This window comes from Triticum aestivum, chromosome 2A, assembly GCF_018294505.1.
Source record: "Triticum aestivum cultivar Chinese Spring chromosome 2A, IWGSC CS RefSeq v2.1, whole genome shotgun sequence".
Lineage (NCBI taxonomy): Eukaryota > Viridiplantae > Streptophyta > Magnoliopsida > Poales > Poaceae > Triticum > Triticum aestivum.
The window spans coordinates 20,227,800-20,245,538 of NC_057797.1; the positions used below are offsets into that span (position 1 = coordinate 20,227,800).

The following is a 17,739-nucleotide window of genomic DNA, read 5'->3' on the forward strand; positions in this document are numbered from 1 at the left end:
GTGTCGGCATATTTGCAGGCATAGCGGCGGTGGTCGTGTGCGGCACTCGATGCCGGCTCAAAGAGGATTTTCGTCCGGTGCGAGGGCGGCGGCCATCGCACAAGGATGCTCGAGGCGCGAGCGACGGAGTCCCACGCTGGTGAGCAAGGGGCGCAGTGGTGGTTCCCCGTCGACTTCTAGCTACGGAGCAGCGGCTCCGACAGTATGGAGCATGCTGCAGTGTGACTGGCGCCGGTGTGGAGTAGCAGCGGCCAGTTCCGCACTGAGACATGGGTGTCCACCCGACGGTCGTGACGGTGGTTTAATGTGGGAAGGCGTCCCACCAATCTGCTAGTGCCGTTTGGCACTGACGTGGAGTACTCGCGAAGGCGACTATCGAATGATCTGTCATCAAGATGCTGATTGGAACACCGCTTCATGTCCGGGGTGAAAACTCTTGTCCTGACCATTATTGGTCGAGCTCAGCAGCGACGAGTGTATACCTTCTTGAAGGCGCTGCTACGGAAGAACTCGACTTAGTTGTAGGTGTTAATTTCATATCTTGTAATGGTTCGGTCATGATTGCCTTCGTTTTGTACTCTGCTGAATAATTAATAGAAATGGTTGTATGCATCGCATTGCTGCAGAGGTCGGGGGTTTTAACCTCCTTTTCGAAAAAAAGAAGTTAAACTTAGCTGAAACTGAAACTCAAAATTCATTACTGAAACTGAAGAAAATAAGCAATTTCTTGCATAGAGCTGGAGCACATGCATGGCACAACTGCACAAGCTGCATATGCCTTCACATGTTAACCGGCTCAGATTTAAGATGCTCCCGGTTGAGATTGAGGGGGAATTTTTTATTACTGTACATGATATCATTGTATAGTTGTTAGATTCTGTAATCTGTCGATCAGAATTTATTTTTTTAACATATCTGATCTGATCCGACATCAAGTTGATGTACAATTTGGTGCTGATATAATCATCATATAAATAGAGGGGGAGTTCTAGAGGCCAATCACAGAAGATTAACCACCTTCTTAGCTTACTGCGTACTCCCCGCAGCCGAAAGAACAGAACCAAGATGAACCATGTCCAGGTCATGTCGCGGCGCATGGTCCTGCCGGAGCCGACTTGGCTGCCGCCGGAGCCGGAGACGACCATCGACCTCACGCCGTGGGACCTCTCGATGATCGCCTTGGAGTACAACCAGAAAGGCATCCTCCTGCCCAACCCTCCCGCCACAGAAGATGGAGAAGGACGGGGACACCACGCCGTCGTCGAACGCCTGGCATCGTCCTTCGCGCGCGCCCTGGGCCGGTTCTACCCCTACGCCGGCCGCCTAGCCTTCACACCGGGGAACAATACTGACGGGGAGCAGGGCGAGAGCATCGCCATTTCGCTTCGCTGCAGCATGGAGGGCGCCGAGTTCGTCCACGCCGTGGCGCCGGGCGTCACCGTGGCCGACATCACCGCGCCGCTGTGCACCCCGACGCTGGTCCGGTCCTTCTTCCCGCTGGACGGGCTGCATGGAGTGGACGCTGCCGCGGGCTCGCACCCGCTCCTAGCCGTGCAGGTCACCGAGCTGGCCGACGGTGTCTTCGTCGGCATATCGCTCAACCACGCTGTCGCCGACGGTTCGGCCTTGTGGCACCTCTTCAACACCTGGTCCGAGATCAGCGGCCAAAGTGACGGCGCCGACATCAAGTCGCCTTTGCCGGTGCATCGGAGGTGGTTCCTTGACGGCTGCCCTGTTCCGGTTCCTCTGCCCTTTGGCAAGCTGGAGGACATGCCCGTCAGCCGGCGTACTACAGATGTTGAGCATCCATCATCGGTGAAGGAGGAATGCTTCCTCAATTTCTCCGCGGAGACGGTAAAGCAGCTCAAAGCAAAGGCGAACGCCGAGATCTATGGCACCAGCAATGGCGTCACCACCATCTCCTCGTTGCAGGCCGTGCTCGCGCACCTATGGATCGCGGTGACCCGAGCCAGGAGGTTGGCACCGGACCACAGCACAACGTACGTCATCCTCGTCGGGTGCCGGGGCCGCTTGGATGGCCTGCCGGCGGCATACGCTGGCAACGCCGTTGCACGCGCCGAGGCGGTGTCGACCGCCGGCGAGATCATGGAGAGGGGGCTGGGTTCGGCGGCGTCGCTGCTGAACGGAGCGGTGGGGTCCTTCGACGTGGCAACTCAGAGGGACAGACATGCATCTTGGCCGCAAGAGCATTACTTCTTGCGTGCGCGCCCAACGGCCACGGCCAAGATGGTGACCGGGGGCTCGCCGCGGTTCGACGTGTACGGGAACGACTTCGGGTGGGGCCGGCCGGTGGGCGTGCGGAGTGGCCGAGCGAACAAGATGGACGGCACGGCGACGGTGTTCGAGGGCAGAGGCGGCGGGGGGAGCATGGCTCTCGGGGTGTGGCTCCCGCCGGAGGTGCTCGCGAGGCTCGTCGCGGACGAGGAGTTCATGAGCACAGTGACGTGAGCGCGGCCACAGCGTGACCGATCAAACAGATTCTTACTAGTGTCTAGTGGTGCATCAGTTAGCTACATGTGGGATAAATCTTGCTTTCCATCTGGGCCAGCACTCTGCGCCGGCGCACCGGCTGAATTTTCGGCCGGTCCGGCCGCAGCCGTTCGATTTGGGCTCCAATAGCCGTCAGATCTGGCATCTTATCCTTCTTTGACTTCATCTTCAACCTCCGTCCTCACAAGCCTCCACTCTGCGCGCCTCCGTTTTCCTGCCCCGCGAGCATCCGCGTCCTCTCCCTGTCGTCGCCGCTCGTCGCAGCACCCAACGCTCTCTCCCCTCGTCGTTCGCCGCTCGTCGCCGTCGACGCTCGTGCGTGCAGACTTGTCCCCTCGGTTGAAGCTTTTTTAGACTCAGGTTGAAGCTTTTTTTGCTTCAGTTGAAACTTTTTCCACTATTTGAAACTTTTTTTCTTACCGATTGAAGCTTTTTCTATGGTTTGGAGCTCCCTCATTTGCCGGTTGAAGCTTTTCCACACACCAGTTGAAGCTTTTTCTGTGATTGAAGCTTTTTTCCACATCCATTGAAGCTTTTTTTCATGGGGCTGAAGCTTTCTTCCATGCCGGTTGCAGCTTCGACGTCCATGCTTGCAACCTCGCCGTCGAAGAGCAGAGTTCCCGTGGCCCCTGTTGGCCGTAGCCAGCCTTAGCATCAGCATTTGCTGTTCGAAGCTTTTTTCAACGCTGGTTGAAGCTTCGTGCGACACTGGATGTAACTTTTTTGTTGTGAAGTGGTTGGTTGCAGCATTTGTCATTGCTGATTGAAGCTTTTTTCCACATCGGTTGTAGCTTTCCAGACCGCCCGTTGCAACATCAGGGGGTGTTTCCCTTGGTGCCCCCAGCTCATCGTCCACCTCGATCTTGTAAGCCATGGCAGCCCTGCATGTGAGCTCGTAGGGCGGTTCGAACATCCTGAATCGCCGGTTGTAGCTCTGGGATAGTAGCCGATTTGGGGAAGACATGGCCGCTAGATGTAGGTGATGTTGTGGAGAGAGAGAGAGAGAGAGAGAGAGAGGAATCTGGTGCTCACCGCACTTGGGAAAGACGAGATCGTTGGTCGCATATGGTGACCAGCGCACAAAAAGAGAGAGCACATGAAGGAGCTGAGCAGGTAGGCAGTCGTGCGGGGAGCGACAAGAGAGAGAAAGCGATAAGGTAGGGGATGGATGGGTGGACTGTAGCAGCGGTGTGAAAGGGATAAGGCACAGGATAGTTTTTTTTGCGTGGGGCCACTGCTCGCTCGTTCGCGCGTGGGAGACGACCGGGGCAAAGCTTCGACCGGTCCGCCGGCTCGAAACGTTTCCCTTCCATCTGTCACGGTCTTTGACGGATAATTACCACCCCCCCCCCCCCCAATCACAGCTTGCCATCTGGTTATCACACAGGCACTTTATGGGGGCTTTACAAACTAATTAGAGATTAATGGGTGTGATTCAGTTAAGTAGGACGGACCCCACCACTTAAAATCAGGGGGGCAATTAGATTAGCATGTTCTCCATACTGTGAAAGTCCATTGAATTTGCCCGTGAATGTAGTATTATCGTTACCTAAAACTTGATGTAAGTTTTAGTAGATGTAGCATTGCTCGTCTTTGACCACACACACCTCCGTTTTACTTGGAGCAGCCCTAAAAATGCTACACCTGCGCACAACTTCTACAACTTCATGTAACCTGGATAATTCTTTTCTCCACTAATTAAACTGCCCACCCCCAAATTTCAAGGGTGGGCCCGCGTCCCCAACTAATGGCCAATAGAAATCTACCAAATCAGATCATACGTAAGATACATGAACGTTATGTAGGTGTAGCATTAGAGCATGTCTAGTAGAACCCCTAGACCCTCAAACCCTCAAAGCAGTTTGAGGGTCGAAAAATGGCATTTTTTGGCATTTTTACGGGCTGAAAAACAGAGGCAAAGACTAGAACCCTCAAACCCTCAAATTTTAAGGGTCTGAGGGTTCTAGTCTTTGCCCCAACCCTTAGACCCTCAAACCCTCAAACTGTCACATATCACAATTAACCTCAAATAAACAAACTACCAAATGAAGATCATTGATGCATGCTTGAATGGAAATGATTTTCCCTTGGAACCGGCCATTTGGATGTACCTTTGGTCGGCAATGGTCTCCTACAAAACCAACAAAAGCATAGTAAACACACATAGTAAACAATAGCATAGACATGGAAAAAAGATGTGCACTCACATAGTCACTCTCCACGCTTCCACTAGGAGGTGAATCAATCACTTGTGTCATTGCCGCACTCCAACGAGCACATGCCGGCTTCATCAACTCCCACCGGCCTTGAAGTGACCGGAATGTACGAGCGGCGAACCCACCGGTCTTCGGCTTGAGCTTGCAATAGGTGTCTTCTATCCGTTGCCAATAGCGTTTACCGGTTTGATCGGTACCGATGCTCGCATCCATGCCCACAGCAGCCCAAGCACGAACCAAGAGGATGTCCTCGGCCTCGCTGTAGTTAGTGGCGCGCATGATGGGCCGGCGGGCGGCGGCGGCGTCAAACGCCTCCCCTCCTATCTCGGTCACCTCGTCCTCTCCCTCTTCCTCCTCTTCCTCTTCCTCCAAATCATCGTCCTCAAAGTCGAAAGGCTTGAGAGGAGGAGCCCCGATGTCCACCCCCGCGTCATTGAGAAGCCCCATGAACGAGCCCGTCGGTGTGTCCATTTCATCGAGCACGTCATGCGCGGCGGGCGGTGGGTCGTCGATTTGGGGCTTGGGCGCGGGCTTCTTCCTCGACGTGACCTTCTTCACGGCCGGGACACCGCCCAACGCCTTCTTGGCGGCCTTGGGTCCAAGACCCGCCGTCTTCCGACGGAGCTTGGCGGTGGGCGGCTCCGTGGCGGCGGCACGGATGGGCGCGGCGACGGGCGGCGGGGCTGCGGCAGCCTGGGCGGTGGCGGGGACGACGTGCGTCCCTGACCGCCGCCGCTTGCTGCCGAGGTGGGTGGCCGCCACCACCGAGGCCACGGTGGCTCGGCTCGGCGCCGCCGGGGCCGCCTCCACGGACGGCGCGAGGGCGGGAGCGGCGGGGGAGGAGGTGGGCGGGAGGGAGCCGGCGGGGAGCCCGTCCATGGCGGTGCGGCGGAGGAGGAGGAGGGAGGGCGGCGGCCGGCGGCGGGGTTTCCGCGTGGGGGCGCGCGGGGGAAGAGAGCGGTTGGGGCTCCCGCGTGGTCTACGGGTTGGAGGGGTTGGGCTCCCTCCAACCCCTACTTCTACAGGTTGGGAGGGCCGACCCGGCTCTGGCCTGCAAATTTTTTTGCAGGTTTGAGGGTTTAAGGGTTCTAGTATTTGGCTTTTGGACCCTCAAACCTGTAAAAAAGCGGTTAAATTTGAGGGTTTGAGGGTCTAGGGGCTCTACTAGACATGCTTTTACTGCAGCGGGCCGGTATAAAGCCAACCGAGCCAGCTTACTCCTGGTTGACATGGATTTCAAATCCCTGGATTTTTAGATGAATTGACTGAAGCATTAATTTAATGTAATAATAAAACGGTTGGTCCATTGACGATGATCCTAGTATTTTTTTTGTTTCACCACTTCCGCATCTTGCTGCGTGCGAGAAGATTAATCACGTCTACTAGATGTGTGGCATCCGATCAATCAACGATGAGATCGGTTTCATAGGTTAGCTTAGATATATTTCTCAATTTTTTAAAATCTATCAGGTCAATTTTTTCCTTTAGCTCCCGGTTAATCTCACGAACCCTTTGTCTTATGATAAAATAACTCAAATGATAAGTGCCACACATATGGCATGAAGCAATCCCGTCGTGACGTTTTTTACAACTAAAGTTGTCATCCGAAAAGAAAAAAACAAATAAAAAAACTGAAACTTGTCACCCGAAAAGAAACTTGCCATCCTCACGCCACTAAACTTGCCATAAGAAATGTTCAAAGTTGGCATGTGTTCATGCCACACATGTGGCACTTCTCAATGCCCTAAAATAAAATCTGGAAAGATCGATGCAGATCATGATGCCAACATGGAGCTCCACCTGATGCATGGGGTCTATAGAGACGAGTGAAATGTGTTTTTTGAAATGAGTGAAATATATTTTCTAAATTAACGAACTTTATTTGTTAGGATGAGTAAAATAAGTTTTCCGAAATGTGTGGAATCTATTTGTTGAAAATAATATCAGTTTTTGAAATGAGTGAAATCGGTGTTTTGAATTGAGTGAAATGAGGTTCTTGAATTGAGTGATAGTTTTTTTTAACCAAAAAAAATTATTTCAGTGTGTGAAACTGACATAAGCAAGTTCACAAATGCCAAATCTCGATTTGTGAAATAACTAGATTCACTGTAAAATAACTGAAATTGAAATATGATTGAAACAATAAGTTTAAACTAGTCAAAATTCCAAGCCTGGTCTTATTTTAAAGATCACATTGCCTAAAATTTAAATATGTAAAAAGTTTTAAAAATAGAAATTTGGTTATAAAGTTACGAGACATTCATAGTGTCACAAGGAAAATAAATGTAAGTCTTTGGTTGGAGAGAGAGAATCATGTGTTCATGTAGCCAGTCCTTCTGTCCTCTCTCACTCTCTTATTAAACACAATAAGGCCGCACGTTGGGTTGATCCACCTGTCCATATTTACTGTGCCAAACTTTACTGTATATCGAACGAACAGAGACACAAAACACGATTTTGGAGCCGGATTGGGCAGCGACTCTTTGGGCGTGTTTGGCAATCGCCTAGCGCCGCTAAATCCTCGACTCCCGCTTCCAATTCCCAAGGCCCATTTCACGGACAAAAACGAGAATCACTAAAAGCGTTCGGTGCCTTCCTCTAGCTCCTGCTCAATTTCCCTGGGCAAACAACCCAATAACCTTAAATCTGGCTCTGTCAGGAGGGAATCATCGAGGATAGAGAAGGAGGACCGCTCGCGCTCTATCTTTCACTCGTGATAAAGTGGTGCCTCTATCTCTCGCTTATAGCGAGACCTAGGGAACCCTCGCGTCAAGGGCAACGAGATGTGCAGGCCCAGGTGTGTTGGAGGCCACAACCTTGTTTTTTTGTTTTCTTTTTTTGATTTTCTTACTTTTATTTGTACTTCCAAATATTATATATAAAATATCTTTACAAAAAATACTTTACATAAAACATTTTAAAATATGTTAACCAAGCATTTTCAAAAAGTTAAATGTGTAAAGAGAAAATGTTTCTCATGTATACGAAATAATATGCAATGTGGGTGATATTTTATCATGTATTTAAAAAATGTTAATCAAGCAGTAGGGAAAAATGTTAAACCAGCATTTGAAGTTTTTTTAATCAAGCATTTGAAAAATGTTAAATATGTATATAAAAATTGTTCACCATGTATCAAAAACTAATCCTGTAGTTGAAAAATCTTAACCAAACATTTGCGAAAATGTTAAATGAGTATAGAAAATGTTAACCAGGTATTAAAAAAATGTTAATCTTGTATTTAGAAAATGTTAATCTTGTATTTAGAAAATGTTAATCAAGCATTTGAAAAAGTTCAAATATTTATAGAAAAAATGTTGACCATGTTTTAGAAAATCTTAATCATGCACTTGAAAAATATTAAAAATATGTGTATAAAGAGTGTCGACCGTTTACTTCAAAAATGTTGAACTTGTATTGAAATGAGAGAGGCCCATTGAGGTCCAAATATGTTGAACTTGTACTCCAAAAATATGTATAGAAAGAGTCATGAGAGAGGCTCATTGGTTCGTTGGGCTTCACCATCTGGGCCCCATATTTTCAAGCCGACAAATAGTTTAAATCTTCCTTTTATCTGGCCACTTATCTCTCAAAAAAAAAAAATTCTGGCCACTTGACCATGAGGAGGCACATGACATTTTTTTTATTTAATCGAGATGTGTGAGTGCTCCTATGTGACACTCTCTGTGTCAGTTTGCGCCCTTTCACACGACCATGCGTGACTGTCGCGGTCTGCCACCGTAGCGACCTGGTTCTCTGTAGCTGTTCGGTTACTGTAGCAACCCGGGTCACTGCAGCAGTCTGCCTGTAGCGACCCCGTTCACTGTAATGGACCGGACACTATAGTGAATCGGTTTTTTGTATTTTTTTTTAATTTTGAACCATTTTTCGAAAGTACAAAGAAATTTTGGATTTTCAGAAAATGCAAATATTTTTTGAATTTTTTAGCAAAATTTGAAAATGTGAATAGTTTTTGCATTTAGAATATTTTTGAAAAACGCAAACAATCTTATAAAAATTCATGAATAAGTTCTGAACTTGTGAACAAAATTTCAAAACAGGAACATTTTTCGAAAACATGAACATTTTTAAAATTTGTGAACAAATATAGAACACAAGAACATTTTCTGAAATTCCAATTTTGAAAAATATGAACATTTTTAAAATTTGAAACAATGTTTGAAATTCCGGAACGCGTAATCATAGGCACAGCGCGTCTTAACAAAAGCGTATATGTCATTGGAGGATTTCCGCAAAAAAGAGAGAGAGAGAGATGCCATTGGAGGATGCTGCCGTGACGCCGAATGACCGAACCATCATGATGATGTGTACAACTGTAGATTGTTAGAATATACGTATTGTAATCTCAACCTCCTTCCCTCTCTTGTATTCGTCTCAAACTCCTCTTGTATTATCTTGTATGCCAAGCCAAGGGCTGCGGCTACACATCAATATAAACACCAACGCGGCTCCCTCGATGGAGTAGGAACGCTTGATATCTTTCATGGTAATCAGAGCCACCTCTTCTCATACATCTAGCCACAACACCAAAACCCTAGAAACCACATATCATCGTCTCCATGGCTTCCTCCACCGGCGTCTCCCTCAACCTCGGATCGCCGCCGTCTGAGAAGCTCGCAAGAGGCAATTTTATCCTCTGGAAGACGCAGGTCCTCCCAGCCCTGCGAGGCGCGCAGGTGACGGGGCTCCTGGACAACACCGACGTCGCTCCGTCCAAGATGGTGGAGGTCACGAAGGCGGACAAGACCACGGCCCTAGAGCCGAACCCCCTATACGGACCCTGGATCGCCAAAGACCAGCAGGTTCTATCATATCTTCTAAATTCCATGTCTCTAGAAATTCTTGCACAAGTTGTTGGGAAAGATTCCACCTTCGAGATCTGGACGACGGTGACAAATCTCTTCGCCTCACAATCTCAGTCTTGGATAACTAATCTGAGAATCGCCATCACCAATACCAAGAAGGGCTCCATGTCAAGCTCGGCGTATATGGCGAAGATGAAAAGCCTTGGGGATGAACTTGCTGCTGCCGGGCGTCCCGTATCTGATCCGGAGATGGTGGACTATATCCTGGCCGGTTTGGACCGCGACTACGACTCCGTGGTGGCGGCGATTGGCGCTGTCAAAAACACCATCACAACCGACGATCTCTTTGCTCAGATCTCTGCCTTTGATCAAAGGACGGAGATGCTAGGCGATTCATCTTCAGGCGGGTTCCACTCATCCGCTAATGCAGTCTACAGAGGTCGTGGCCAGTCCCAAGGCAGATCTCGCGGGCGCGGAGGAAGATCGCGTGGCCGTGGTGATCGTGGTGATCGCGGTGACCGCCAGTCCTCTTCCTCCAATGGAGGCGGCGGATTCAGGGGCCGCCCTCGACAGAAACATCAACAGCAGGTTCGTGATCAATAGCATGACTATCCAGAGTGCCAGATATGCTTCAAACACCATCCAGGAGGTGCACGAGTTTGCTGGTGGCGTTATGAAGAAAACGACCAGGAAGAAAAAGAGGCGCATGCAGTCTCCTATGGCGTGGACACTAACTGGTACGCCGACAGTGCAGCAACAAACCACATCACAGGTGAACTTGACAAGTTGACGATGCGGGAGAAGTACAATGGAGGCGACCAAATTCGCACGGCAAGCGGTTCTGGTATGGATATCACACACATTGGCAGTTCAACTGTTAAAAACCCCGTGAAAAATTTACACTTAACCAATGTCTTGCATGTTCCTCAAACATCTAAAAATCTTGTTTCCGTTCATCGATTCACTCTTGATAACAATGTTCTCATTGAATTGTATCCTTATTTTTTCTTGGTTAAGGATTTGAGAACAAGGAGAGTCATTCTTAGAGCACGGTGCGTGGGAGGTCTCTACCCACTCATATCATCATCATCATCATCTTCATGGTCCAATAAACAAGCAAATATTGTCACCAAGCTATCTACATCAAGGTGGCATAGTCGCTTGGGTCACCCATCTTCAGTCATAGTTAGATATGCCCTTAGCAAAAATAAACTCTCTTATGAGCCTAGTGTTGAGTCAGTTTGTGATCCGTGTCAACAAGCAAAAATTCATCAGTTACCTTACCCAATTTCTACTAGTGTGTCTACTGCCCCTTTACAACTTATCTTTTCAGATGTATGGGGGCCCGCTCCTACTTCAGTTGGTAGATTTTCCTATTATGTAAGTTTTATTAATGACTATAGTAAATTTACTTGGATTTACCTACTGAAGAAACGATCTGATGTATTCCAAGTTTTCCTCAATTTCCACGCAAACTGAACTCTAAAATCATTGCTATGCAAAGTGACTGGGGTGGTGAGTATGAAAAATTAAATTCTTTCTTTCAAAAGCTTGGCATATTACACCATGTCTCTTGTCCTCATGCTCACCAACAAAACGGATCTGCAGAAAGAAAACACCGTCACATAGTTGATATGGGACTTGCATTGCTAGCCAATGCTTCCATGCCACTTAAATTTTGGGATGAAGCATTCTTAACTGCCACATATCTCATCAACTTTCTTCCAAGTAAAGTTATCAAATTTGAAACACCTATTACACGACTTCTTGGTGTCACACCTAACTACACATCTCTTCGTATCTTTGGTTGTGCCTGTTGGCCCAATCTTAGGCCCTATAACACACGCAAACTTGCTTTCCGCTCAAAACGGTGTGTCTTTTTAGGCTATAGCCCCATGCATAAAGGGGTCAAGTGCCTTGATGTTCCTACCGGGTCTATATATCACGAGATGTTGTATTTGATGAGTCCGTGTTTCCCTTTGCCTCTCTTCATCCTAATGCCGGTGCACTTCTCCGCAAGGAAATTCTTCTTCTTCCTTCACATCTTCGGTCTTTTGATCATGGGGGCGACAATTGTACTAACCAATGTGATGATATTCCTGCTGGTACTGGTCTCTCTCTTATGACTGTGCAGGTCCCTGGAGAAAACGGTGCTCAAAATGACCAAGATTTCGAAAATATGGCTGATTTTGACCCAATATTGCATGCTGAGGAAGAAGACGCGCCTGGCACAGATGACGAGGAAGATCTGGCGGCGCCTGCCACCCCTGCACGCGCGCAGTCCTCGGATCGCACCCCTGACGGCTCCAGTCCTAGATCCAGGGAGGGCCATGATACGTCCAAAACGTATCCATAATTTCTGCTTGCTCCATGCCACTTTTGGGTGATATTCCTATGTTATTTATACACTTCCATACAATTTTGATCATATTTGGACTAACCTATTAACTCAGTGCACCCCAGTGCCAGTTTCTGTTTTCTGCTGTTTTTGTATTTCAGGTTTTTCCATCACGAAAACTGTCAGAAAAATTCCAGAAAAAATATATAAAAAATCAGCGTTTCGGAACCTTCCGGAACCCCGAAGCTCAGCCGGAGGGGGGGCCACCAGGGGCCGAGGCGCCCTGGTGGCGCCCCCCCTGGGCCGCGCCGTGGGGCCGCCTGGGCGCCCCTGGTGCCTCCCGACGCCACCCTTTGGCGTATATTTAAAGCACGTCTCGAAACCCTCGGGACGGGAACCCTTTTCCAGGATCGCATCTCTGTTTCGCCGCCGCCGCGCTTCCAAGATCGGGAGCGTCAGGGGAACTCTTCCCGGCACCCTGCCGGAGGGGAGGATCACCACCGGGACCTTCTCCACCACCATGGACGCCTCCCGGATGATGCGTGAGTAGTCTCCCTTGGACCATGGGTCCATGACCAGTAGCTATGTGATGTTCTCCTCCCGTTCTTGTGCTTCACTAATTAGTCCTCGTGAGCTGCCCTACATGATCGAGGCATATATGTAGTCCTTATGCTGTTGCTATGATGAGTTTGCTGGGATCCGATGGATTGTGAGACTATGTTCAGATTGTATTTGAGTAATATATTTGATTAATCCCTTTTATATTTTAGTTCGTGAGTAATTCTTGCATGTTCTCCGTTACCGTTTATTGCTTTGGCCGAGTAGTAGATTGTAACTCCAAGAGGGAACGTTATGCTCGATTGTGGGTTCATGCCCCTCGATGACTAGCTTGAGTGACAGAAACATGAGTCTAGGGGATGTGCTGTTGCCACAAGGGGGAAACCAACGGTGCTTGTGCCCGCGGGCGCAAGGATTGTTTACTTTACGCAAAGTTATTTTAATGCAGTTGTCTGTTGCTTTGAGTTTACACTTTGGGTGGGGCTTGCAACTTAATACCAGCGAGATGTTCTGGATAGATATCTCAAGGTGGATGATTAGTAGTAGATGCAGATGGATTTCGGTCTACTTACCTTGGCGTACTGCCCATGCTCTGAACCTCGACCAATCTTGCAATATGGTTAGCAGTCATAATCCTGTCAATTGCCCAGCTGTAATTTGTTTACCTCGCATAGCTGTTTTATTGTCTTTTGGGAGAGACATCACTAGTGAACGTCATGATGCCCCGGTCCATGTTCACATCATTGGTCACTTTGCTATTTACTTTTCGTTGCTTTTACTTTCCGCTTTTACTTTCCGCAGCACTATCCATCACCATTACCACTTGCGTTTTAACCCTTTGTAAACTACAAGGCCGGAGGGATTGACAACCTCTCTGTACTCGTTGGGGACGAAGGTATTTGTTTTGTGTGCAGGTCCACGTCGATTGCTAATCCACGGTGCCGTTAGTGATTGACACCTTCTCGTTGAAACTTGGAGTCTCTGGGGATTCGATCCTTGGTATCTTTGCCAAGGGAAAACTTCCGCTATGCTGCATCTCAAACCTTACACTTGGGGTAACCAACGAGGGGCGAGAAGCCATCAGGCCACTCCCGCGCGGCCACGTCAGCTTCAGGTGGGGCCAGCAGCGGGGCCGAATCCCCCTCGCACCACGCACCAGCACCAGGCGGGTCCAGCAGCGGGGACAGATTCCCTTCGCACCGCGCGCGCGTCCAGTCACGGTCGGGTGGCGGATCTTCTGCGCCGGGTCGGATGGGCGACGCCCATGTGCCCGTGAGAGGGGCAGCCACACCAGCAGGCACAGGATCTCCTGCGCACATGATGACAAATCAGCCCACTGCATCAGCAGATTCTCCTGGATCTTCTGTGGCGAGTATACCAGTGGTACAGCCAGAGGTTTCTTCACGTGTTATGACCCGACTACAAAAAGGTATACGAAATCCTAAAATTTGGAAAGATGGAGCTATACCATATGGAATGTTGTGTATTTCAGGAGAACCAACATCATTAAATAGTGCACTTGATGATCCTAAATGGAAGAAGGCAATGGATGAGGAGTATTCTGCACTCATGAGGAATAAAACTTGGCACCTTGTACCAAATCAGAGAGGTAAAAATATCATTGACTGTAAATGGGTGTATAGAATTAAAAAGAAACCAGATGGCTCCATTGACAGATATAAGTCACGTCTAGTTGCAAAGGGCTTTAAGCAACGTTATGACATTGACTATGAGGACACCTTTAGTCCCGTTGTAAAAGCTGCAACTATTAGACTTGTGCTAGCTATTGCTGTATCCAGAGGATGGAGTCTAAGGCAGCTAGATGTACAGAACGCGTTTCTGCATGGTGTTCTGGAAGAGGAAGTGTTTATGAGGCAACCACCTGGTTATGAGAGTAAGAAATTGCCACATTATGTCTGCAAGCTTGATAAAGCACTCTATGGTCTAAAACAAGCACCCAAAGCATGGTATTCCAGATTGAGCTCACAGTTGAAATATCTTGGCTTCATTGCCTCCAAGGCTGACACATCCTTGTTTATTTATAACAAGGCAGGAGTAGTCATTTTTGTGCTTATATATGTTGACGATATCATAGTTGCAAGTTTTTCACAAAATGCTACTAATGCTCTTTTGCATGATCTGAGTTCAGAATTTGCCTTGAAGGATCTAGGAGATTTGCATTTCTTCCTAGGTATTGAAGTCAAGAAAACTCAAGATGGTATTGTGTTAAATCAGGAGAAATATATCATTGAGCTTCTGTCTCGCATGGGGATGAAAAATTGTAAGCCAATGCCTACACCTTTATCCTCACAAAATCTCTCAGCATATGAGGGTGAGCCACTTCAAGAGGAGAAGAGTACAAGGTATAGGAGTACTGTGGGAGCACTACAATATTTAACTCTTACACGTCCAGATATTTCCTTTGCTGTCAACAAGGTTTGTCAATATCTTCATGCACCTACTTCTGCACATTGGTCAGCTGTCAAGAGGATTGTAAGATATGTGAAACATACTATGGGAATAGGACTTCATTTCAAACAGTCTAATTCCTCTCTCGTGAGTGCATTCTCTGATGCTGACTGGGCAGGATGTAGTGATGACAGGAGATCAACTGGAGGTTTTGCAGTGTACTTTGGATCTAATCTTATCTCCTGGAGTGCTAGAAAGCAAGCTACTGTATCAAGGTCAAGTACAGAAGCTGAATACAAGTCTTTGGCAAATGCAACTGCTGAAGTCATTTGAGTTGAATCACTTCTTGAAGAATTGGGGATCAAGAAGAATCGTATCTCGTGTTTATGGTGTGATAATTTGAGAGCAACATATCTGTCTGCAAATCCAGTATTTCATGCCAGGACAAAGCACATAGAAATTGATTTTCACTTTGTGCGAGAAAGAGTTGCAGCAAAGAAACTTGAGATTCGGTTTATTCTTTCCAAGGATCAAGTGGCCGATGGTTTTACAAAAGCTTTGCCAGCAAGACCATTTGAAGAATTCAAGAATAATCTTAACCTAGGTTAGTTGAGATTAAGGGAGGGTGTTAGAATATACGTATTGTAATCTCAACCTCCTTCCCTCTCTTGTATTCGTCTCAAACTCCTCTTGTATTATCTTGTATGCCAAGCCAAGGGCTGCGGCTACACATCAATATAAACACCAACGCGGCTCCCTCGATGGAGTAGGAACGCTTGATATCTTTCATAGATATCACTTCGCGTCCAACTGTAGATATGCCAGCCGGCGACGGCGGCCGGCCAGGATTACAAATTCATAATCCTACGTTAAGCGCTGGCATCGCGATCTCGTGCATCCAAAGCAGTGAACGCCACTTGATGCATGGATGGACCCCTATCTAGAACAAATTACAGGAAATTCCGTATGAATCCATGGTGGCATGCAGCTAGCAGTTGCATGCATGGCTACGTACGGTACGCTACGCAGGCCATGATAAGGCATTGACATTTTTTCTTTTGCGGGGTTGTCATAAGCCATTGGCTTGACATGATAAGGCACACCGTGTTGGATTGTATGTGTCTATAAATATCGTCCGTCATCTCTGTTCATGGAGAAAACAGGAAAGCAGCCATAGCCTTCCCTGCAAAGACCTAGCTACCACACAAACATACTCCCAACTAGCTACGTACCCATCCCTCTCAAAACAAGATGTCAACGGTGAAGGTTGGCATGTTTGGCGGGTCAAACGGCGATGTCTGCGACATCACCGGATTGTCAAGTTTTGCGCCGTCAAGCCTGAGGAGCATGGAGATTTGGAGCACACCGGGTCACCAAGGGGTCGTCAACGCCATACGCTTCACCTTCGTCGACAGCAAAAACAATGCGATCCCGGTTGGTCCATGGGGCACCCCGCTCCGTGGTCAGAAAAGCCAGGTACTCCGTCCATGTCAAAATACATTGCATGTTATTATCATTATTACTATGCATCTCTTCTCAATCATAATTTATAGTACTTCATGAATGTAAATCACGGAACTAATCTATCCATTCATGCGTGAATTATGTCTTGTGATCATGCGTGCAGACTATTCACTTGACAAATGTGCGTGTCATCGAGCTCTCCGGCTACACCAATGGCCAATACATCACCTCACTCTCCTTCCGCACCACCGACGCCCCAAGGCATCATGGACCATTCGGAAAAGTGAGGCCGGCAACTGGGTCCGACACTTATTTCCGCGTCCCTCTCATGCATGGCTCTATCGTGGCCTTCTGCGCCCAAGCCGACGACTACCTCAGCGCCATTGGTGCCTATCTCAAGAACTGATCCCTCGTATGTTTATATACCCGGCCTAGCTGGTTACTCTATATGTGTGTGTGTACATGTGTGTTGTTGTTCAATAACACGGTGACCCCGTCGGTCAACGTGCAAGCTACACAGCCTAGCTGGTAGCTATACGTGTGTGTGCATGTGCTTGGTTGTGTTATGTTGAATATGATGTGTGTGATGTTTGATGTATTGGTTAAGCTTGTAAAAATAAGTTTTGGAAACTAAGTAATTTCCGGACAACATGAAATCCTGCTACTTGCATATGCAGCTCGAATCGGCCCCGCCTAACATGCATGGAGATCCGACAACAAGCTGAAAAATCGAGTCGCCCCCGCCTAACATGCATGGTCGGAGCTGTTGTCCGCAGGGGGAGGTGAGAGGGGGTTGATTGCTTTTGTTTTTAGATCTAAGGGGGTTTATGTAAATGTTTTGCCAAGTCAGCTCCCGACAATCCGGCCCCACTTGTCAGAAAATGATTAAACGACCTAAATCACTTGATTAATGCTTTTTACAAAAAGTTTACTGAATGTGCGGTGTTCTTTGCAAAAAATTAGTAACCTGTTGGTTTTCTGCAAACGATGCCTCCAATGTGGTGGTTTTGTGCAATTAACTCGGTTGGCCGTCATGTCTGGTTAGGCCAACCCGGTGATCTTTTGTCCGTCCTGTAAACGTTGTGATGATTCAATAAAGCTTCGCGAGATTGCCTAAAAAATGCTTGGGGGAGGGGGGTCCTACTTGATGCTCATAATAATAAATAAGTGCATCTACAGTGATAGGCAACCTTTTCTTACCTATTTCACATCATATAGAAAAACAACAAAACATGTTATAGTAGAACGGATTATATTTTAGTGTTATCTCTACCATTAAATTTTAAGAGGCACTAAATTATTGGGTGATAAAAGGCATCTCGTACGAATTGAAAAATGTTTTATCTTTCTTTTTAAGGAATCATCTATTTGCTCGAGAAGGCAAGGGTATGTTCTTCATTTTTCATTCATTCACGTG

At 47.7% G+C, this 17,739-nt stretch overlaps 2 protein-coding genes across 2 annotated transcripts; both read left to right on the forward strand.

The window, feature by feature from the left end:
- Positions 1-1,041: 1,041 nt before the first annotated feature.
- Positions 1,042-2,649, forward strand: LOC123184358 (uncharacterized acetyltransferase At3g50280-like). Its single transcript, XM_044596503.1, has one exon. The coding sequence runs from the start codon at positions 1,066-1,068 to the stop codon at positions 2,467-2,469; it is 1,404 nt and encodes a 467-aa protein (XP_044452438.1). The 5' UTR covers positions 1,042-1,065; the 3' UTR covers positions 2,470-2,649.
- A 13,540-nt stretch (positions 2,650-16,189) lies between these two features.
- LOC123184359 (uncharacterized) lies at positions 16,190-16,978 on the forward strand. Its single transcript, XM_044596504.1, has 2 exons — positions 16,190-16,334; positions 16,486-16,978. Exons 1-2 carry the CDS (start codon positions 16,206-16,208, stop codon positions 16,726-16,728), a joined length of 372 nt encoding a protein of 123 aa, XP_044452439.1. The 5' UTR covers positions 16,190-16,205; the 3' UTR covers positions 16,729-16,978.
- Positions 16,979-17,739: the final 761 nt, after the last annotated feature.